The sequence below is a fragment of the Ziziphus jujuba genome, chromosome 6 (genome assembly GCF_031755915.1).
Source record: "Ziziphus jujuba cultivar Dongzao chromosome 6, ASM3175591v1".
In the NCBI taxonomy this organism is placed as follows: domain Eukaryota; kingdom Viridiplantae; phylum Streptophyta; class Magnoliopsida; order Rosales; family Rhamnaceae; genus Ziziphus; species Ziziphus jujuba.
Genome location: NC_083384.1, coordinates 28,472,501 through 28,496,771, shown reverse-complemented (window position 1 = coordinate 28,496,771; position 24,271 = coordinate 28,472,501). Strand labels below are relative to the sequence as shown.

The window sequence follows — 24,271 nt, the reverse complement described above, 5'->3', positions numbered from 1 at the left end:
TTATAGTTTCAAATATTATTGTTGAATCCAAGTCTTGATGATTTTCTTCTTCAGCTTCCATATCCCTCAACTTGAGTTTCATATTATAATAACAATAGACTAGTTTTTCAATTCTACTATATGCTAGTCTATTTCTTCATTTTGTATGTATTAGTGCAAAAGTGCTCCAATTTCTTTCACAGGCAGAGGATGATGCTGTTTATGACAAAACTTTCAATGCCAATTTTCTTACTGTAGGTACACTATCACCATACATGACTCACCATTCAACTGTTACAAAATAATTATTATATGATTACATATTTGTACTATTACATCAATTGATATTCACATACTACAGTATTTAAACTTACCACTAGAAACAATTGCTGTTGGTCTTGCGAATCATTTCCTTGCATCCTTGAAGTATGTAAGCTGTAAAATAAAATAAAATAAAGTTATAAACCCTTAAAATATATTATGTTAATAAATTATCATCATTATACCTCCTTTCCAAACTGGCTAATTGCAGCTGATTTAGGATCCAATGTAGCATAAACATCGTGTATAGCCTTTATAAGATTAGAATTTTCTCCAACTCTAGATCTATATTGATATTGAGGATTTAAATAATAAACTATATAAAAGGGAAAAAAAATATATATTTTAGTTTAATTAGAGATAAATAATGAAAGATATAAAGTATTTTACATTAACAAAAAAATCAAAGTCTAACATATTTTATATAAATTGACTATGAGCTCATACCTGCTGCATGTAATGGATGTTTTAAGGTTTTATCCCACCTGTTATTGATAATCTTTAATATCCACTTTGCACCATGCATTTTGTCAAGTTCCTCTTTAACAATTCGCATCAACTCATACACTGCTCCCATTGTTGGATAAACCTCGGTGTCAACAATACGTAAAAACTTATATAAAGGCTCAAATAATTGACACACCTTATGTGCTTGATCCCAAAAAATATGATTAAGTACTATATTTTTCACTGTTTGGTCTTCTTTTGAAGCACTATAATTATGATTAGTCCAATCAGTATATGTGAATAGTTGCTTAAGTCCTGCTTTTTTTTTTAACCAAGCTATCAAGCGCAAGATAGTTTGTGGCAAATCGTGTAAGTACCGGACGAATGATGTCACCTTTGCAAGTTTCACGCATCTTTGCTGGCAACCAATTATGATTGTAGATGTAAGTTGTGATTGCTCTAGCCTGCTTGATCACAATAGCCACATTCTCATTCTTCCCAATATCTTCAAACATGAGATCAATGCAATGTGCTGCACATGGAGTCCAATACAAATTGAAATATCCCATCAATTTCTTCCCAGCTTTAACAAATGCAAAGCCATTATCTGTTACAATTTGTACCATCTTTTTCTTCCCAACTTCCAGAATTATTTTCTTCAATTGCTCATATATGTATTTATGATCCTTTATTTGATTTGAAGCATCAATAGATTTTAGAAAAACTGTGCTTCCTTTTGAGTAAACCATGAAATTAATAATAGACATCCTGGTGGGACCCATCCATCCATCATACATGATTGTACAACCATAGGTTTCCCACTTCGCTTTCATTTTGTTTACATGGTCTTTTATCTCCTCATACTCCATATCCAAATATTTTGTGCTGATCTCATAAGGGGTTGGAGGTTCTATACCTGGCCCTGCTTGTTGGCATCCTGCTACCAAATTCTTGAAATGATGGGATGATGCTTTATTTGCTGGTAAATTTTCATAAATAAAAAATTTACTTATTATTCTTCCCATACCTTATTTTATTTTTCCTCCAGAAATTTTTTTTTTATATTTTTTTGCTTTGCTTGAAAGGACTTGTATAAGCTTGGTGCAACAAATCTTGATTGTGGATCTTTAAGACTCTGTGTTCGTTGTACTGCAGGTTTAGCACGACTGCTAGATTCGCCTCTTTTAGCTTGATATCGAACTTTGTGGAGATGACTTCTTTCCCACTCTGATTGTTTAGAAGCACGAATTGCCTTTCGATAATCATTTTTCTCATATGGATCCATCCCGGGTGGATATGCTATGTCATCATCATCCTTATCATGTACATGATATGTTTCAGCAGGCAGTTGTCCTCGTAAATCTGCACGAATCTCTTCCATTCTATTTGCTTTTTTGACTTTACGTTGTTGTTTTCCTTTTAACAAATCTATTATGAATTTTTTAACTTCAGGAGGCACTTGACCACAAGGTTGTACATTGTGTGAAGGATCAATACCATTAAGGTGGTATTTTAATTGTGTTACTCCACCACTCTTCATCACGCGATTACAATATTTGCATATTGTTCCACTTTTATTACCTTCAATTGGAAAACCATTTTTCCATTGCAGGATCACGTTTGCTTCCTCCACTAGCCATTATCCTATAATAATAATAATAAGAGTAACAGTAATAGTAACAATAACAATTTTAATATTTGTCTATGAATATATATATATATATATATATATATATATATTTGAATTTTTGATCGGAATTGGATAGAGATATTTGATTAAAATATTTTCTTATAACTATGAAAAATAATTTAGTATAACAAAAAAATTAAGATCTTTGAAATTAAATAATTCGTTTTTAATGAATGTACCTGGTACAAAAATGATTCCTTACAGATCTCCAATGCCTTAAGTATAGATGTTTACAATTGGAAAAGGGACAAAACACTACATAAAGAAATAACCAATATTTTCAAAGGAAAAAAAGAAATAACCAATATATTTAGGCAAATTTAATATACTTTAACAATATATATTCTAGCCGACATATATATATGTATAAGATTTATTTTCTAATCAAGTTTTTATTTATTGTTTATAAGTTTTAACATATTATATTATGAAGTTTTGCTTACGTAGAAGACAACATGAAAAAATTAAATGACAAAGTGGGTTTTTTAAGTTATGCTTTTTATCCAATAAGAAAAAATAATTATATTTTCAATCACACATCATACATTAAGTTTAAGGTATATATTAAATTTGGGTTTGTAAATCTAATCATTTATGATTACTACATATAAATATATATATATAAATATATATATATATATATATATATATATCTATACATATATACATGTTACATTTTCACCATATATATATAGAGATAGATACATATGTTAATATATAATTAATTAGCTTACAATTAATAATTCAAATAACAATAATACAAGTGAATTAAAGAATTTAGATCTTAAAGTATAAAAGTAAATATAAACCTCTTTTTTTTTTAAGATAAAGAAACTAACCTGTAAAAAAGATATCCAAAGAAGTTGTATGAAAGAACTTAAAATTTTATGAGAACCGAAAATATGTATAAGAAAAAATGTTAAGAACAAAGCATCAAACTTGCTCTTTAAATAAAATAATAATGTGAATTTTTTTTTCCATGGAATATTTTATAATCAAAAGCACACTCATGACTCATGAAGAATATGTATTGGCTCTGGTAAAATATAAAAGACACGTGAAATTATGCAAAGACAAGAGAGTGGACAACCAAGTGTAGTATGTAGAGACAAGAAAGTGCCCAAGCAATGGTCAAACACACATTTATGAAGAATATTTTTTAATTTCAAAACTACATAATGATGTACTAATATAAAAATCACGTGAAATTATGCAAAGACAAGAGAGTGAACAAGTAAGTGTAAATATAGAGACAAGAAAGTGTCCAAGCAATGGTCAAACACACATTTATGAAGAATATTTTTTTAATTTCAAAACTATATAGTGATGTACTAATATAAAAGACACGTGAAATTATGCAAAAACAAGAAAGTGGACAAGCAAATGTAATATATAGAGACAAGAAAGTGTCCAAGCAATGGTCAAACACACATTTATGACGAATATTTTTTAATTTCAAAACTCGATAATAATGTACTAAGATTCTCTAGCATAAAAATATTTTTTTTCTAGCATAAAAATATTTTTTCAAAACTATATAATAATGTACTAAGATTCACTAACAAAAAAAATAATTTTTTAATTTTAAAACTATATAATACTATTGTAAGATACCCCATGGTATAAGAAATTCATGGAGAGTATTTGATTGATTGATATAATTGAATGATATATTGTCTTCTTCTTAAAAGAAAATGAAAAATAAAATTTATGAATTTTTAAAAAAATTATGAATTGTCTTCTTCAATAATATTTATGAATTTTTTTTAAAAAAATTTCATAGATATTTTTGAAATTTCCATGGAAATTTCCATGAAAATTATAGATTTTTTAACCAAATCATTAAAAAGTTTATGTAGATATTTTACGGAAATTTTTATGAAAATTTTCGTGAAATTTTGGAAATTTTCATGGATATTATGGAAGTTTTATCCATTTCCATGTCGAACCTAAATTTTATATCGACCCCTTCAAAAAATGAAAATATCGAGGAAATTTCGAGAAAATATCGGATATTTTAAACCTTAGTTGATTGATATAATTGAATGATATATTATCTTCTTCTTAAAAGAAAATGAAAAATAAAATTTATGAATTTTTAAAAAAATTATGAATTGTCTTCTTCAATAATATTTATGAATTTTTTTAAAAAAAATTCATAGATATTTTTGAAATTTCCATGAAAATTATAGATTTTTTAACCAGATCATTAAGGAGTTTATGTAGATATTTTACGAAAATTTCTATGAAAATTTCCGTAAAATTTCAGAAATTTCCATGGATATTATGGAAGTTTTATCCATTTCCATGTCGAACCTAAATTTTATATCAACCCCTTCAAAAAATGGAAATATCGAGGAAATTTCGAAGAAATATCGGATATTTTAAACCTTGGTTGGGACATTTTAATCATCGTTTATTTTCCTGCAAGCCGTTTTAAATTATTATTATTATTATTAAAATTTTCTTAGAAAAATATATTTTTTCTTGCTAATTTTTTAAAAATAGAATTTAAACCTATTACACATTTTATACTATAAATTATTTATTATTTTCAATAAGTATTATTTTATTTATAAATTATTTGATTAGAAAAAACTAAAGGCCTAAATTGTACATTAATGAAGTTGAAGGTCCAAATGAAGTTAATCATCTATTTTATTTTTTTCAGATAATATAATTTATAAATAAAATAATACTTATTAAAAATAATTAATAATCAATAATAGGTTTACATTCTATTTAAAAACATTTTAACAAGAAAAAAAATATTTTTTTTAAAAATTAATTAATAATTTAAGTAAAGATTTTTTTAATAAGTTATAATTAATATTTTTATTTTCAATTGAAAGAATAAAAATAAAAAACCAACAAAAGCATTAAAATATTTATGAAAAAATATATCTTTTCTTGCTAAAATGTTTTTAACCAAAATTCAAACCTATTTATACATTTTGTACTATTCAAAATTAATTATTTTTAATAAGTTTTTTTTACTTGTATATTATATTTAAAAAAAATCAAAAATCTAAATTACACAATTTGAAAAGTTGAAGGTCTAACTTATACGTGAATGACGTTAAGGCTTAAATTGTACAAATTTGAAAGTTAAGAAATCAAAATGCACATAAAAAAATAAATAAAAAAGTACATCCAACGCATACGGAATGGTTTATTAACGATCAGTTTGTATTTGGATTAATTCACACAAAATTTAAAACTTGTGGGTCCAAATTATACAATTTTAAAATTTAAAATCCAAATTATCCAATTTCATAATACTAGAATGCAATCACTTCTTAAAGTATAAAAAAAACGCAACATAATATAGTTGGCAGTTTTCAAAGCATGAAAATTTTCGTTTAAAATGACAATAAATAACAATAAGATTATAATCTTATATTTTGACCATTAAATTATATCTAATGTATAGCCTCATAAATGTAGATATTAAAAGCATATCAATTGAGTTAATTTTATTTAACAATCATAAATATGGTGGGTTGATAATTACTTGAGTTTATCTTGAACTAAAAACCTATGTGGTAAAGGAATATTTATTTTTTAATATAAAAAACCAATATTATAAAAATGAGAGTATAACAATTTCAAAGAAGAGCCAAGTAAGGTTGGCTCATGCATACATATCAAAAAATCTAGTCATTGGTAGATAAGAGGGCTTAGCACCTCCTTTGAACAAATTCTTAAAGGTTAGATTACTTCGAATGTGTACCGAAGAAGTAATAGTATATTTATTATTTTCATATTTATATCTATCTTATCCATGATATGAGTTTAAAACATAAAAAAGTCGTAAATATATATAAAAATATACACAATTTTTTTTTCTTTTTTTTTTAAAAAAAAAAAACATTTTCAAAGAGGAGAGAAAAGTTGCATTGGCACCACGCATCATGCAATTTAATCCCCATATTTTTATTTGGCATTTTGGAGGATAGTTTACAAGTTTTTGTTCGCGAGTTCACAAAACCAGATCCTAGACTTATAATAAAGATTGGGGCTAAAAGAAAATAATAAAACTACAACATTTTTCAATTAAACGGCTAATAAGGGTTTTTTTTTTTTTTTGTGAAAAGAAGTAAATAATAAGTTAGCTTATAAATAATATTTTCCAAAAACAAATAATAATATAATTGAAGAAAAAAAATTAAAAATTTAAAAGAACAGCACAAAATACGAGGAAGGTAAGGAAATGGTGGGGCAGTTTGACTTTCACTAGAGTTATGGGTCCACATGAATCAATACACTTTAATTAAAATTCCAAAAGAACTCCATACATACCCCATAAAAATGTCATAAGTCTTCTGCCTCACCACCACTCCTTTTCCTTCTTTATTTTTTTTCCTTTTTAATTAATTAATTAATTTTATCTCAGCTTAAAAAAAACAAAAAGGTGTCGTTTTGGCTTTGCTATAAATCTTCTGATTTCAAGGTGGCAGCAAATGCCAAAAAAATCCAGAGAAGACTGAGAGAGAGAGAGAGAGAGAGAGAGAGAGTCATAGACTCATTGCATCTCCTATTTGTAGAGAGAGAGAGAGAGAGAGAGAGAGACTCATTGACTCATTGCATCTCCTATTTGTTTCACACACACCGGTCTCTCTCTGTCTCTGTATCCTTCTACTCTTTTATTCTCTATTTCTTTGGCAATACTTTACTGTGAAAAGGACTATCGAAACTATTAGATTTCTATCTATCTCAACAGGAAAACAGGTGTGTTTTGAATGAATGCTTGTTTATAGGAAGCGTGAAAGAGCTTTCCGGAGTTAGTTTCAGTGTCCGCTCTTATATATAAATATATATATATAGAGATAGATATATAATTTCTCTATTTCTTACCTTTCTTTCATTCTCTGTTTCTTTGATTTTCTCCGCCATAGTTGAAGCTTCAAGCTCTCATTGATTTTTTTTCTTCTTCTTCTTAGGTTGTTTCACAATTCAGTGATGGTTTAAAGATTCATTCGAATCCAAATTCCAACAACCCATTAAAGAGGTAACAAGTTCTTTTCACTTTTTGTTTGGATTCTTTCATGCATTGCCTGTACTGGGTTTTCGATTTCTTGAATCGCGTTCTGTTTGGATCAAGAAAATTCATAATGGGGTTTGTTGGAAAATAATTAATAATAATAACAAATAAATAGATAAAAAAGAGTTTAGGACTCTGCTTTTCACAAACTGAATACTTTCTAGGGTGAAAGCGGATTTCTACTGATTTATGTCGAAATTTTAATTATTTTGTGAAGTTTTTGTTCTTGGTTTTCGATTCCCGTTAACTTAATTCGACCGAAAATCATATTATTATTATTATTATTATTATTATTTTGTTTTAATTCCCTATTGGTTCAATCTATATATAAATAATAATATTAATACCTAATGAAAGTACCACAAAGTATAATTATAATATTATATTTATATATCAGCATGTATTTATTTATTTGATTTTTAGGATTGTTGAAATTTGAAGTTAGTCAAGTCAAGGAGGCAACAACTTGCTCATGGCCTATGGTCATTTTATTTTTTATGCTAATAGTCTTACAGTTTACTTTTGGTTGATAACTTGGGCTTCCACTTTAACTATTAATTAAAGAACCAATAGGAAACAAAGCAGACAATGAAATCTGCATTGCGAATCTTCAATATTTTCTCCCATTAAAATTAGTTTTTAGAGTTTGAATTCTGATAAGAGTTTCACCAACTGCAGATATTGAAGCTTTTGCTTTCTTATAAGAATTCTGATAAAAATTTGCTGTCTTAGTTTTGCTTGGCGAAATGGCTTCCAATGCTACTACAGGACTCAATTGTCCACCTCCAATGGTGGCCACATCGAACGGTGTATTCCAGGGCAATCATCCTCTTCATTTTGCACTTCCGCTTGCTATTTTGCAGATATGTTTAGTAGTTGTAGTTACACGAGGGCTTGCTTATCTTTTGAAGCCATTGAGGCAGCCTCGTGTTATTGCAGAGATTGTTGTAAGTCAATTTTTTCATTTTGCTGCGCAAATGTTAATGAATTTCTGGCTATAGAAGTTAAGTTATACTGGTTTAACAATACTAGATTTTCCTTTGCCAGAAAATAAGCATACAACTTTGCTGTTGGCAGTATAAGCAAGTTCTTTTCAATAGCTTTTTCTTGTCTGGTTATATTATAGAACCAAATTTAACCTTGCAATTTTTTTTTTTTTTTCCTAAAAGAGAATTATATTATTTGCTCAAACAATTAGAATGATGAAAAAGATTGATCTGATATTGATTTAAGTTATGATCCTTATGGCCCTTTGAGAATTGCTGCACATATTCACCAGATTTGCTATATTTCATTCAGACATCAACACAAACAAAATGAAATTATTATGCAGATGTTTAAAAAAATTCAGTTTTCTTTCAATGTTTTATTTTGCAGGGAGGGGTATTACTTGGGCCTTCAGCACTGGGACGAAACAAAACCTATCTCCATGCAGTTTTTCCACCTAAAAGTATCACAGTGTTAGATACCCTAGCTAATATTGGTCTCCTGTTCTTTCTTTTCCTTGCTGGCCTAGAGTTAGATCCTAAATCCCTTCGCAGGACGGGGAAAAAGGCCATGGGAATTGCCATTGCAGGGATTAGCCTTCCATTTGCTTTAGGGATCGGTTCATCATTTATCCTTCAAGCAACCATAGCTAAAGGGGTAAATTTTGTTGCGTTTTTAGTGTTCATGGGAGTCGCGCTTTCAATAACAGCATTCCCTGTCTTGGCTCGTATTCTGGCTGAGCTGAAGCTTTTAACCACTGATGTTGGCAGAATGGCTATGTCAGCTGCAGCAGTCAATGATGTTGCAGCCTGGATTCTTCTTGCTCTGGCTGTTGCCCTATCTGACAATAATCAATCTTCCCTTGTCCCAGTATGGGTCTTCTTGACTGGGTGTGTTTTCGTAAGTTGTTGTATCCTCATTGTCCCTCCAATCTTCAAATGGATAGGTCAAAGATGTCATGAAGGTGAACCTGTGGATGACTTGTACATATGCGGGACACTAGCTGCTGTTCTGGCTGCTGGATTTATTACTGATACCATTGGAATTCATGCCATGTTTGGTGCTTTTGTCATTGGAATTCTTGTCCCTAAGGATGGTCCACTCGCTGGCACTCTTGTGGAAAAAATAGAGGATCTTGTATCTAGTCTTTTTCTACCGTTATACTTTGTGTCAAGTGGATTGAAGACCAATGTAGCTACAATTCAGGGGCTTCAATCGTGGGGTCTTCTTGTTTTAGTCATTGTTACAGCTTGTTTTGGGAAGATAGTTGGAACCTTTCTGGTGTCAATTTCTCTCAAAGTGCCTGTACATGAGGCTTTAGCATTGGGGTTCCTCATGAACAGTAAAGGTTTGGTGGAGCTCATTGTCCTCAACATTGGTAGAGATAGAAAGGTAAGTATTACTCTATACTAATACAAGTATTGGATCATCTGCTAGGCTTCATTGGAAGATTATGCAACCTTTTGCTTTTTACATTCGCAGGTTTTGAATGACCAGACTTTTGCAATCATGGTTCTAATGGCTCTCTTTACTACTTTTATGACTACACCTCTTGTCATTTGGGTGTATAAGCCAGCAAAAAGAAAGGTGTCTGATTACAAGCATAGAACAATTCAAAGGAAAAATCCCAACACCCAACTTAGGATCTTGGCATGCTTCCACAGTGCAAGAAACATTCCTTCACTGATCAACCTTCTCGAGGCCTCACGTGGGACTGAGAAGCGTGAAGGGCTATGCGTATATGCAATGCATCTCATGGAACTCTCCGAGAGGTCATCGGCTATATTAATGGTACACAAGGCAAGAAATAATGGGCTACCCTTTTGGAACAGAAGCCAGCGATCAGACTCTGACAATGTTATAGTGGCATTTGAGGCTTACCAGCAACTGAGCCGAGTGTCTGTCAGGCCAATGACAGCAATCTCTTCAATGTCCGATCTACATGAAGATATTTGTACCACCGCTGAGAGCAAAAAAGCTGCAATCATAATTCTTCCCTTCCATAAACACCAAAGGCTAGATGGTACATTAGAGACCACACGAAATGACTTCCGCTGGGTGAATCGGAAGGTTCTTCAATATGCACCATGCTCGGTTGGAATTCTGGTGGATCGTGGGCTAGGTGGAACTAGCCATATCGCTGCAAGCAACGTTTCTTACAATGTCACGGTTCTCTTCTTCGGGGGCTGTGATGACCGCGAGGCACTGGCCTATGGGGCTAGGATGGCAGAGCACCCTGGCATCAGTTTAAAGGTCGTTCGCTTTCTAGTTGAACCTGAGATTGTGGGAGAGATTGTGAGAGTTGACGTAGATGAAAATTCTGGTAGTAAAGCGGGTTCAGAAGATGAGGAGGCACTGACCGAATTGATGATGAAAGATGACTCTATCAAATTCGAAAAGAAAGTTGTTAGAAATACTGGACAAACAATTGCATATATCCATGAGATAAGCAACTGCAGCCTGCTTTTGGTTGGTAGAATGCCTACCGGTGAAGTAGCTTTAGCTCTAAACCGGAGGGGTGAGTGTCCAGAATTGGGACCAGTTGGTAGTTTGTTGACTTCACCGGATTTCTCTGCAACAGCATCAGTCTTGGTGGTGCAACAGTTCAATGGCCAATTATCTCAGAATTTGCCACTGGAGTTCATGGTAGAAGCAGAATCACCAAACGGAGATTCATCACAATCTACGTAAACTGACTTTGTTCGTTTCATGTGTGGGATTTTCCATCACCACAGAGAGTGACACCACAAAAAGTACCATGTAATGATGAATAAACATCTTAGGATTTTACCCAATTTTTGTTAATCTTTGTTTACATTTAGGCAATGCATGACTTATATATATATATATATATACCAATTTCTTTGTTAGATCCGACATTAATCCAGGTCAAACAATGTATATTTTAGCAGAAGTTTTCTAGTGGCTGAAGAGAAATGGAGACAGAATCTGAAGAGACTTCATATGATAAATCACTGATGCTTTCGGTATAGAGTTACTTACTCTGTTTCTGAAATAGAATATGATTTGATTGGTATTGGTTATTGTTTTTTTCTAGGTCATGGAGGTTTTGGTTTAGTCATGCCCCTGTACCCTCTAATACAACACAATGCAACAATGGTTAGGGTCCATTCAATCGGCCAAATCAAACTTAAAAAAATAAAAAATAATTTAAAAAGGTGGAAAGCAAAAATTGAAAAACGAAAACAAGTAACATTTTTGCTTCCAACTAGTTCTGTAATTTTCCCTTGCTCTGCCTCTAGGCTATAACAATTCAGAGTTATTATTTTCTATTATATTTGCTTCTGCTAAAAATTTTAACCAAACTGGCCTAGCTGACAAGGATTATACCCACTTGACTTGGATATTCCTCTCCATAGTGTTGGATATATAGTCAACATCCTCAACTAAAAGTAAACTGATGTCGAAACAGAGAAGACAAATCCTTAATATTGACAATAACATAAGATTTAGAAATATGGGTTAAAAGCTTATATTACCAACTTTTCAATAATTGATTATCTTATAGTTTTTCCTTTAACTAATTTTATTTAAAATTTATCTTACATGAACTTTCACAGCTTGAAGAAAATTTAAAAAAAAAAAAAAATTGAAATATCTCTTAACTCCATGAAACTGATGCTTGCTCACTTAACAAGGTTATTTTGTGTTTAACACTACCTACCATTGTCTTTACCTTACATACTATATAAACAGGAACAAGAACTAGCACTGCATATATTCCTTATTGAAATCTATATCCATAAAACAACAGAGTTTTCACTTCAAATCTTCAATATAAATTCCATTAAGCTGGCTAGCCTATTTGACAAACTACAAGCCATAATCACTGTAAAGATGTTGATCATGAAGAAGAGCTCCTACACAAAAACTGTCTCATTCTTCTTTTCTTCCTAACTATGGTAACCCATTCTGTTTTGGGATACAAGAAGTCAATAATCAAAAAAGAAGCACCATGCAAACGGTTGGTGCTCTATTACCATGACATCCCCTTCGAAATGAAACATCCGCTGAAGCTACAAATTCCACAGGGCTTGGCAACTTCAGTTTCGGTATGCTCGTCGTTTTCGATGATCCTATTACGAAAGACAACCATTTGCTTTCTCGTCCTGTTGCAAGAGCTCAAGGTTTCTATTTCTATGACATGAAGGAAGACTATACTGCTTGGTTTTCCTATACCTTGGTCTTCAACTCACAGCTACTATAAGGGGACCACCAAATATTATAGGTGCAGATTTGATGTATGCAAAGACTAGGGACCTGTCAGTGGTTGGAGGGACAGGCGATTTCTTCATGGCTAGAGGGATTGCAACTTTTCAAACCGATACTTTTCAGGGTAGCAACTATTTTCGCCTTAAAATGGATATCAAGTTGTATGAATGTTACTAGTCAAAATATATATATATATATATATATATATATATATATATATTGTGTGGGGTGGGGTTCTACGTACCAAGATTTTTTAACCAATTTATTTGAAAAACTATGATACCTATTAAAATGGTCTTATCCAACAGTAGAAAAAAATATAAGAAATTAAAAAATTTTATATTCATGTTTTATTTTAATTGTTGGATTACACTGTTTTTATGGTTAAAATGATTTCTCAAATACGGTGATAAAAAATATTAGGTATATAGAACAGTCCATATATATATAGTTGGTTTGTTAATCATTGGAAAGTTCTTTTCTACATATATTTGTAATAGTCTCATTAAATAAGTGAGCAAGTTTAGTGTTTGTGATAATACTAGTAAAGCTGAGTTCCACTAGCCTCTCATTTGTGTTTATATCAAGATTCTAAAAGTAATTATATATGCTACAATTTTATGTGAGAAACAAACTCACTATAATAGTGTCCATATATGATGATTTAGTAATGCCAAATTAAGTTTTTGCAATTGGTTATGGGTGAAAATTAATTAATGAAAATAAGTATAGCAACCAACCAAGAGAATAAACTAATCCCAAAGGATAATCTTGGATTGAAATCCAAAGCATTGGTATGATCCCATTGAAAGACACAAAACAAAAGAGAAGATGAATAGTCCGAGAATTCCAATGGCAACGAGCACTCTCATGGATTGTCAATAATTGTGGACAAAGCAGTAAACATATCAAAAATGAATTGTAAATGGTAATTGGAGGCTTAAAACACGACACAAGAAGGAGGTTAGGCCCTAACTAAGATATATATATATATATATATATGCATATATATATAGATATTTCTTCTTCTTCTTTTTCTGTGAAATATATATATATTTCATTGCTAAAATTTGTAGCTTAGCTATGGAATAGTTAAGAATTTAAGAGAGAGAAAAAGGATTGGGAATTTAGGAGAGAGAAAGATTGTTAATTTTTTTTTTTTTACAGTGATAAAGTTTTTTTTAACAGTGATAATTACCCAAAAAATAGTGTGTTTGGATATGATATATAATATTTAAGGGATTAAACAAAACAAATATGTATCATAAATTAAATTAATTCAAAAACTTAGATTATTTATCAAAAAAATTTTGTTAAAAAACTTCTATATTAAACATTCCCCAATTTTGAAAACCATTTTTGAGTTGTATATAACCAAACATTCTTCACTACTTACATAAAGTACTTTTTTTTTTCTTTTTTTAATTTTTTTATAAAAGAGCTATAAATTATTTTTTTTTTATAAAAGAGCTAAAAAAAAATAATAGTTTAAGAAATAAATACTAATGAAAAAGCATTCTCAAACTAACATTAAGTAATAATTTTTCAATTCAATCAAAAAAATCATTCACTCTAATTGAAAAGTATATATATTAATTTAACAGAATAGTTTTGCGTGCCTATTGACCAATCAAGATTACATTTGAGGGAGCTGAAGGCTTTTTATTTATTTATTTATCTTTTTTTTAATTTTATTTTGAAAGTTGGAAATTCGAACTTTCTTTTTTTTTTACTTTTGTTTTTTGGGGCTATGCCCCAAGGCATCCCCTTCCCCGCCAAGACTCGAACCCAGCGTCTACTGGCCGGGCTGTGGTGTGCTAACCACTAAGCTCCCACTCGAACTTTTCTTTATGGGAAACAATAGTGCCACGTATAAAATCTGTATGGTTTAATATAATATTTGACGAGTGGAAGCACGTTAATCAAGGTGCATTACCTAATACTGGACCCACCTTCTGCATTATATGTCACATTCTCAATATGGTGTTGGAGTAGTATAAGCTTGTATAAGCTCCACTGATGCCCTTTTTTTCTTCTTTCCTTATCTTCTTCTTTTTATTCTTCTTCTTCTTCCTCAGTTTTTTCTTTTTCTTTTTTAGCTTTACTTTAATATGTTGTACATATATATATATATATAGTCCATTTATGGTGTGAACCACAATAATGGTAACAGTTTTTCATAATATTGGTGATGATTTTATAAGAAACCATCATTAATACTATGAAAAACTGTCACTAATACTGCGGTCCTCATACGGGCCATCCTCACCATAGAATTTCCTTATATATATATATATATATTGTGAAAACTATTTTATTTGCAAAAGTTATTTTTTAAACGAAAGCTTTTTGGGTTTTTTTTTTAATTCTTTTTGTTATATACATATACATTCATGAGATAACTATTATGTGAATGATACTTCTGTAAAAGTTAATTTTTAAAATTTTTTGAATAATATACACTTTTAGATAATGTTGTTATTATTCATGAGTAATAATAATAATAACAATAGTAATAATAATATCAAAAAAAATAATAAATGCATAATTAACAATATACTTATTTAAATAAATAGCAAATAATAATACAAAATCAATGATAAAAAGTCAATTTTGTTTACTTTTCCTACTTAGTATAATAACTATCATTCAAATCATAAGCCATTCATTTTTATATTTTAAAATTTTTAAAGTTAATTTTTTAAAAATATTTAATATTATATATCAATTTATAGAAGTTTGTTGTACAAGTAATGCACCAAATATTGTATAGTAGAAATATAATATAGGTTAATACAACAAAAACTAATATAACACAATTAATACAAAACAAGCTAATACAATACAGCGTACCAAATTAACTTTGCGTTATAGTATTAATTTTAGCAGTACTTGGTCTTTTCCCATGCTATACATATAAGGAGGTACATCAAATAACACTATTTTCGTTGCCAAAAAAAAAAAAAAAAAAAAAAGAAAAATTGTAAAGTGATGACTACATTTCGTTGCTTATTATAATCCATTATTTCTATTTCTCTTTTAATTATTTAAGCTTTTAGATTTATTGGATTAAAAATTTAATTATTTTATGGATTTTATACATATCCTTCAAGTATTGAAAAGTTAAAAATATTCAAATGAGAATTTATAGTTGCAATAAAAAATAATTTTATATAGTTTCATACTCAGTACTAAAATACCTTTTTATTTTTTTAAAACCTTAATCATTAAATTTTCTCTTTTTTTTTTTCTTTTTTATACTGTATTTGAATGCCGATGTAGAACCATTATTTGTCATTTTTTTCAGACTCCCAATCTCTTGTGCCTAGGGCTCATTTTATTGGAGCCCAAAAGAGATTCCACGTATATAATATATACATGTGTTTATTAAACAGAATTCTGTATATATATGATATATAAATGTGTTTATTAAATAGAGTTCTATAGATATGATATGTACATGTGTTTATCAAATAGAATATGATTATTAGTTTATTTTGGAAATATAAGAATTTTAACTTAAAAAAAAAAAGTTTTAAATTATTTTTAATTGATTATTTATTTTTTTAGATAAATTTTAATTGATCATTTATTAAGATAATTATTTTTAATTATTTTTATCTTTTGAAAATAACACTAATTAAGTTCAATTAAACATTTTATATTCTATAATTGATTAGATTTTAATGATAAAAAAGAGAGAAAAACATGTCAAATATTTCTTTTATTTATAAACTTTTCCTAATTTGTTTATGCTTTTTTCTTACCTAACTTACTTATTTTTATCATTTCTCGTTCACTCATCTTTTATATTTGTTTAATTTTGATATCCAACCTATATAATTTATAAGTTTGATCCAGATGATTCTAAAAGAAAAAGTAACTTGTAAGTTATTATTAATTTTAATGAATTTATATTGTTCATTCTCATAATATTTTTAATTTTTTTTTATTTTCTATAAATTTATGATTTTAATTATTTACTAATTGTTTTTTTGATTCATAAAACATTAGACTTTGTGTTTCTCTAGTTTTCACTTTCATTTTTTTATTTATATCTTAGTTCGAATAATTGATTAAATTTATTTTGAGAACTAAAAGTCTAAAAGAAAAAATAAATTTATAAATAAAAATAGCACTTAAGATATTAAACTTCATAAAAAATTATTTTTTTTTCAGTGCATAGATGTATTATTTTTTGTTAGTGTAGCTTACGTGAAAATAAATTTTTTAAAATTAAAAATAATAAAATTTTGTTTATGTTTAACTATTAAATAATTTAACAATTTTATCCATTAAAAAAAATTTATTATCAAATTTTGAATATAAAAATTTAATTAGTAAATAATAACTTTGCATTAAAAAGCCAAAAAATTATAGATTTTATTAAAAAAATCTATTTTATTAAAAATAATATTCAATTAAGCCCCAAATATTGTTTTTTTTTTTTTTTGCCTAGGGCCTCAAAAATTTTTGAGGCGGCCCTGGATGATGTTTTTGTGTTGAAAATAAAAAAAAAGCGAGAGGGAATTTTCTGACAGTATTTCCAACACATGCTCTCTTTTTCCAATGATATTGAGAGGAGATTATGCTGTACACGAATTTCAGCATTTCCGACCAAGATGAACGGTGGAGATCAGTTCCGTTTACCCATCCAGCGAATTTCAACACCATTATCGTGGAAGGCTGAGAGAGAACATTTATTAGAACTTTTAAAAGTAAAAAATAAAGGGTTTTTACTATTTGGTAGCTTCTTCTTCTTCTTTTTTTCGTTTTTTAATGGCTTTCTTGTTAATGTGTTTGGATTCCTCATTTGGTGGAAGCGCTTGGTAAGGCTCATATGCCAATAAAGGAGCTTGAGATTCCGATGACGTTGCCTTTTATTAATGAATGATAGAGTCATATAGGAAAATAAGAAATCCTAACCTTTGAACATCTTGGCCTCCATTCTCGGCAGTTCAATAAAGTGAACAAGATATTTGACCTTCAAATTGACAACGGTGGAATTTGATTATAAAAAAAAATGAGTGAAAATAAAAAAAGAAGAAGATAAAGGTAATTTAATAAAATTAATTTTTATGAAACTGTTTAAAATTATTTTAGTATTGTAAAAAAAATCTCTCTATTGTTCGAAACCAAAATAAAAATATATATATATATTTTTTTGGGGTAAAAACCAAAGTAAAAATTTTCACAGATAGAGAAAAGTGACAAACAGAAAATTGTGTAATTGGAATTTCTTAGGTGGTAGCTAGAATGTCTTAATTGGAAGTTCTTGTAGTGGAGGTGGAGTTGGGAAGATGTCACTGCAACTAATAAGGAGCCGACTTTATAAGTTGTTGTCGTTTACATATTTTATACTTGCTTGTATAGTTGTATTATATATATATATATATATTTGAAAACTCACTTTATATTTGATCTTCAAAACTTAAATTGGCAAAGTTTTGGGACTAAATTAACATCAAAGTATATATTAATTGAAAATTTATCAGACAGAGAAAATTAATAATTTTAGCTTACCAACCACCAACTTTTTGGACCACCAAAAATCAACACCTACCTCCACCAATCTCCCACCGAAATAGAAATTTCAAATTTTTATTTTTGGTTTTGTTAATTTAATTAGAGAAGGACATAGGACCATGCTTTGCGTACTTGCACTATTATTGCGTTTATATACGCTAATAATTAATCAAGAACAACTATTAAAGAGAAGCTAATTAATTTAAGCAAATAAACAGTGTTTAATTTGAAAATTTTTGAAGTATATCACTAGCTAGCTAGTTCGCTAGTTGTGTTTGCTGAGATGTCAAGTCAAACACAGAATATAAAAATAATTTTAGATATGTTTAATCTTTGTATTGTTCAAATTAATCCCCCCAGATATTGCTCTCTCTTTTTCATCATATAAAGAATTTCTTTTTTGTTAATTAATTTTACTTTTAATTTTTCTTGATTACTTTAATACTATTATAACTCTTTTCATTTTACAAGCCCTTGGTTTTCAATAACTAAGCATGTTTTAATTAAACCTTTGGATAATTAAGCTTAAGTATTAATACCAAACTTTGGAAAATTCAATATGCGCTTTTTAGATAGTTGATTTTCATGCTCTGCGCAATGAAAGCAATAGTTGAAGAAAGGTGTGTTGACTATAAATGAATTTGGCTATTTAATGCTTAGCAATCTCCATAAAAGTAGATTCCAAAAAAAGTTGGAAATAAAAATAAAAAAGCGGTCTCTACGTTACTATAGTAGTTGTTAAAGATTTGACAATAGAATCAAGAAATTAGAAATCATTTGTCTTTATATATACACTTGAAAACAGGTTCACCAACAAACTAACAATAATTGGGTACGTACTATAGATAATTTTAAAATGTTCAAATTTTTCTCTTTTTTTTTTGGTTGATAATTATAAAATATTCAAATTGAATATTGATGAACTTGCTTTTTAGTTTGCATAAAGTTCTGGAATTCTGTTGAGCTTGGAAGGTTTTAATCAGTGTTAGTGACACAAAAGACACAAAAGATTTCTTTCGAAATTCTTTCTGAAAGTCATTGCTTTTAATTACCAAAAGAAACAAAAATTACGCATGACTATATACATGGTTCAATTCTGCTAACCAGAATGTAAAAATATATCAAAACTATATGAATACCACTCAATAATTTAAAAAATAAATAAATAAATAATTGCTTAGATAGATTTGAATTTCTCTCCAATAGACATTCAGGCTTTTTAGCTGTCATTGCTTGAGCAGGCTCCCACAAAATAATTATAAGTTCTTACCTTGACACGTATTTAAAATAAATATTAAAACCTTTGAAAAGTTTCTGTTGAAAAGATATTCAATTTTGTTTTTTTCTTCATTTCCTTCATTCTTTATAGTATTTTTAATTAAAGCATAATTTCAAAAGGACCCCCAAAAACGAAAGAGGATGAATAATTGACTTTTATAAGTCTATGACATCTTTTCTAAGTGACTTGAGGGGTGGACTCACAAAAAAGACCATAAAAATCTAATATACTTTTTGGGAACTTTATTTAAATGTATTTCATTTATAAAATATCAAATAAAATTTCTTAACAGATTCCTTATACTAAAAAGGTCTATTTTGTTAGTAGTGATAGTCTAGTGCTACAAAGTGTAAAATATAACTTAAAAAATGCCATATGTAAAATGAATGAAAGTAAAAGTCCTCAATACTTGATATTATTTTAATATTTAGTAAAAATAAACTATAATTAATCTCAAGTGCGTTGACCTTATAATGGATCGCAAGTTAAAATAAAAATTCCAATAAAGTAAAGCCAGGAAACATTACATGTATGCAAAGTGAATTTATTAATTAATATAATCACATGATTAACACACAAATTGTACTAATTAAACCAACCATTAATTGTATGCGTTCATTCTCATCCTGATCATGATAAGCTAAAAGAGATCTTTCTCTATTTTTCTTTTTTTCTTTTTTTTCTTTTTTTTTATATATAAAGGTAGATAAGTCTTTTGACAGTGAAATACCTTTTGGAAATTCCAGAGATAGATTTCCAAACCCCATTGTTCCTGTACCTGTCACTAGCCAGCACTTCCCTGAGTCCCTTCCAAATAGGCCAGTTGGAGCCAAAATTATCATCATCAATCATACTTCATCTTTATTTGTTATATTTATATCCATTTTGGAGCAACTGGAAATAATGAAATTTATTTACTTAATTACATAGAAGCGGTAGGTGGCTTATGTCAGCTAGCTGAAGAAGAAAAGTCCACTAAGGAAGACATGTATGGAATCTAAAAAAATTTGTTTTGCCACTAGATAAACATACTTACCACACAACATTTCACTATACAGTGCTAAAAATCTTATATAAGGACATGCATCCTAAGGAGTAAAACAAACACAAAAAGTTCCACCCAAAAAAAAAAAAAAGGAAAAAAAAAAATACCATTTCACTTTTTAATCCTCCCAAAATCTCATATTCAATAATGAGGACGAGAAATTCCTCCATTGTTATTGTTTTCTTCTTCTTCTTCTTCACGATTCTTGCCTTATCTTCAGCCTACCCATTAAAGAAGAAACATTACAAACCATGCAAAGAGCTAGTCCTTTTCTTCCATGACATTCTTTACAATGGCAAAAACGCTGCTAATGCAACTTCTTCAATAGTTGCAGCCCCTGAAGGAGCTAACAGAACCATCTTGGCAGGTCAATTTCATTTCGGAAACATAGCGGTTTTCGATGATCCTATTACTGTTGACAACAATCTTCATTCAAAACCTGTTGGAAGAGCACAAGGTTTTTACATATACGACACCAAGAACACCTACACTGCTTGGCTTGGCTTCACATTTGCTCTCAACAGCACAGATTATGGACATGGCGCTATAAGTTTCGCTGGAGCCGATCCCCTTTTGATTAAGACGAGGGACATTTCGATTGTGGGAGGCACCGGAGATTTCTTCATGCATAGAGGAATTGCTACTATCATGACTGATGCTTTTGAAGGTGAAGTTTATTTCCGGCTCCGGGTGGACATCAAATTTTATGAGTGTTGGTAAAATATATATATATATGGCCAAACTCATATCATATTGAAATATTTGATCTACAAGGGTTGAGGGGCATTTCGAGTTTGTTGTTTTTCCTTGTGTTTACGTAGTTCTAATTAAGAGTGAAAAATGTTTGGATTGGAAGTACATGGTGCTTAATTAACTAATAAATTATGTAAGGAGGATTTTCATCGCATAAAAAAGAAAAAAAAAAGCAATAGCAGTACTATCATTATCCTGTAATTCAATATAGATATAAAGCTAATATTCCTGCTTGATTTTGACCCTTTTCGCACCTTTTACTAGAGAGAGTATCAAACTTTTTAGAAATAGTATTGGTACTTTACCAATAATAAGCTTTGGTATAAACTAATTGATTTGTTAATCCTTCACTCTTTCTTTACTACACATATTATCTTATTAATTAATTTCTGATTAAGCAAATGGTCCAACACAACACCAGGTCAAGATAATGAAATTCTGTTTCTATTCGTTGGACTACTTTTAATACACAAATGACACACTCTGTTCTAAATATGGAACGTATTCTTTCGTCTCTGCTTCCATGAACGACTCACCGTTTCGTACATTAGATATAAATGTGCTAATTTACTTTAATTTTAGTCAATTGGAGAACAGGGGACTTTGATTTTAGTCATTTCCACAAACGTCTCATTTAGGCTTCAAAATGACCACAAAAATAAAAATAAATAAATAAATAAAAATGTGAGACCACAAATAAGAGTCAAAATTTTGGTTATACTAGTAAACTACCATGTAGGGGACATTAATTTCAAGTGTGGAAAAAAAAAAAAAAAAGACTGATATTAATTTTCTTCAATAAAAGAAAGAAAACTTATAAAATTCAAAGTATAAATAAATATGGATAAAAAGTTAATCAAAGTTCTGTACAGTACTCAATTGGAGAGAGCATGTCATTAAGTGAAAAATTAATAGAAAACCTTTTGTTTGTAATTGCGAGATTCATGATGACATCTGTCATTGCTAACATGGGTTGAGGATTTTAAAATTAATTTCTTATAAATTTCATCAAAGTTTGAGTGTATTTTGAAACTCTTTCCCTTTTTCATTAACGAGTTGCAGTAATCTTGAGTGAATCAATTTCTAACATGCAGAAACTTGTCCTTGCATAACTATAGATTCAATCACATTAATTAATCTTGATTCACCCAATTGGAGATTAAGGAGAAAGATTAAAGAAAACTAGCTATAAAATCGTCCCCAGGTAACAACTTTCTTCAGAAAATAATTCCCAAATTCGAACTCTAAACCAAAGAGAAGGGTTAGGTACAAAGTTCCAGGGTCATTACAGCATTCTTAAATAAACTGGTACTAGTTTAACATTTGTGTTATTCTCACCCTCCAACTTGGTTCAAAAGAATGCAGAGGGAAGGATATTAACAACCGGTTAAACAATTAAAATAAAGAAGAAAATTCCATTTCTAAATGATTATGGATAGTTGTACATATGAAGCTAACACACACAATGAACTGGCACACACAGACGTATATAATATGTTATAAATAAAGGTAATCACCAAAATTGCCTTTAAAGCCAAGCTTTTAATTAGTAAATATTATACAGCAAATTGCACCTCACAAAGTTGTATATATATATATATATATATATATACATATATAAACATCCCTAGTATACAATTTCTTCACTCAATTAAGCATAACATCCAATTTGTATACGTCTCAACCTCATTATTCATTCAAGTTTAAAGCAATGAAATTACCAAAACTTGCAATTTCAGCTCTTATCCTCTTCTTCTTACTCATAAATGGATCTACATCATCATCCGGTCCTACTCGAAAGAAGTACTCTAGGAGGCCTTGTAAGAGGTTGGTATTATATTTCCATGACATTATCTACAATGGCAACAACTCAAAGAATGCAACTTCAGCCATTGTAGGTTCACCGCCTTGGGGGACCAAGACCATTTTGGCAGGAAAAAACCACTTTGGCAATGTGGTAGTTTTCGACGATCCAATTACGTTGGACAGCAATCTGCATTCACCACCCGTTGGTCGAGCTCAAGGGTTTTACATATATGACAGAAAAGACTACTTCACTGCTTGGCTTGGCTTCAGTTTCTGGTTCAACTCCACTGATCACAAGGGAACGTTACAATTTATCGGGGCCGATCCGTTGAACAAGACGAGGGATATATCGGTTGTGGGCGGTACTGGAGATTTCTTCATGGCTAGAGGCATTGCTACTTTGATGACTGATGCTTATGAGGGTGATGTTTATTTCAGACTTCGAGTCGATATCAAGTTGTACGAGTGTTGGTAAATATATATATATATATATATATATACAGTCGGATCGACCTAATTGAGTTTAACTATATATATGTGACTAGTTAGCAGTAATCTGCATGTGGGTTTTGTTTTGCTTTTATTTGTTTTTATATTCTTTTTTGTTTTGCTTATATTTGTTTTTATATTCTTCTTAAGTGTTTGATGTTACAGATCATGCATAGAGCTGTAGTATCCGAAAGAAGAGTTTGGTTATGTAATTTTTTTCTTTTTTTCTTTTTTTTTTTCTTTTTTTTTTTTTTTTGTGTGTAATGAATTCGAAAGTTATGTAATTTGTTGGTTTTTCAATTTGGTTATGTGTTTTTTTTTGGGGTAATGAGTTCAAAAGTTATGTAATTTGTTGGTTTTCGATTTGATTGACTAGAATTACTGAAATTAGCAGTTCCTCTAGTTTTGATATTGAAGCTAAGCTTATATTCATTGAGAAAATGTTCAAGTTACAATATTGAAACAGCACAAATCCCCTGCAATAGGTTTTTTTTTTTTTTTTTTTTTTTTTTAAAGGCAGACTTAATGAATTAAAGCTATAATATATGGTATATAATTTAAGGTGTACATTTGAGAATAAAAACGATAATAAATAGATAGTTTATGTACTTCATTAATAGATAAATTATTTGAGAAGACCAACTTATAAGTTTTTCCTTGCACCTTAATTGG

General features: G+C 29.5%; 3 protein-coding genes and 1 pseudogene across 5 annotated transcripts; all 4 read left to right on the top strand.

Moving 5' to 3' along the window:
• Positions 1-6,916: 6,916 nt before the first annotated feature.
• On the top strand, positions 6,917-11,338 carry LOC107409297 (cation/H(+) antiporter 18). Of its 3 annotated transcripts, none has more exons than XM_048464345.2 (5): positions 6,917-7,168; positions 7,381-7,448; positions 8,214-8,428; positions 8,859-9,860; positions 9,951-11,338. In XM_048464345.2, the coding sequence occupies exons 3-5, from the start codon at positions 8,228-8,230 to the stop codon at positions 11,157-11,159; spliced, it is 2,412 nt and encodes an 803-aa protein (XP_048320302.2). In that variant the 5' UTR covers positions 6,917-7,168; positions 7,381-7,448; positions 8,214-8,227; the 3' UTR covers positions 11,160-11,338. The 3 variants fall into 3 exon arrangements, with proteins under 3 accessions (XP_048320302.2, XP_048320303.2, XP_060674380.1); XM_048464346.2 differs by having other exon boundaries at positions 8,160-8,428; XM_060818397.1 differs by lacking the exon at positions 6,917-7,168 and adding an exon at positions 7,204-7,220.
• A 671-nt stretch (positions 11,339-12,009) lies between these two features.
• Positions 12,010-12,878, top strand: LOC107430219 (dirigent protein 5-like; annotated as a pseudogene).
• Positions 12,879-20,611: 7,733 nt separating this feature from the next.
• LOC107430226 (disease resistance response protein 206-like) lies at positions 20,612-21,564 on the top strand. Its single transcript, XM_016041042.4, has one exon. The coding sequence runs from the start codon at positions 20,699-20,701 to the stop codon at positions 21,269-21,271; it is 573 nt and encodes a 190-aa protein (XP_015896528.1). The 5' UTR covers positions 20,612-20,698; the 3' UTR covers positions 21,272-21,564.
• A 1,297-nt stretch (positions 21,565-22,861) lies between these two features.
• Positions 22,862-24,080, top strand: LOC107430228 (dirigent protein-like). The gene has a single exon (XM_016041044.4). The coding sequence runs from the start codon at positions 23,016-23,018 to the stop codon at positions 23,583-23,585; it is 570 nt and encodes a 189-aa protein (XP_015896530.3). The 5' UTR covers positions 22,862-23,015; the 3' UTR covers positions 23,586-24,080.
• The last annotated feature ends 191 nt before the right edge of the window (positions 24,081-24,271 follow it).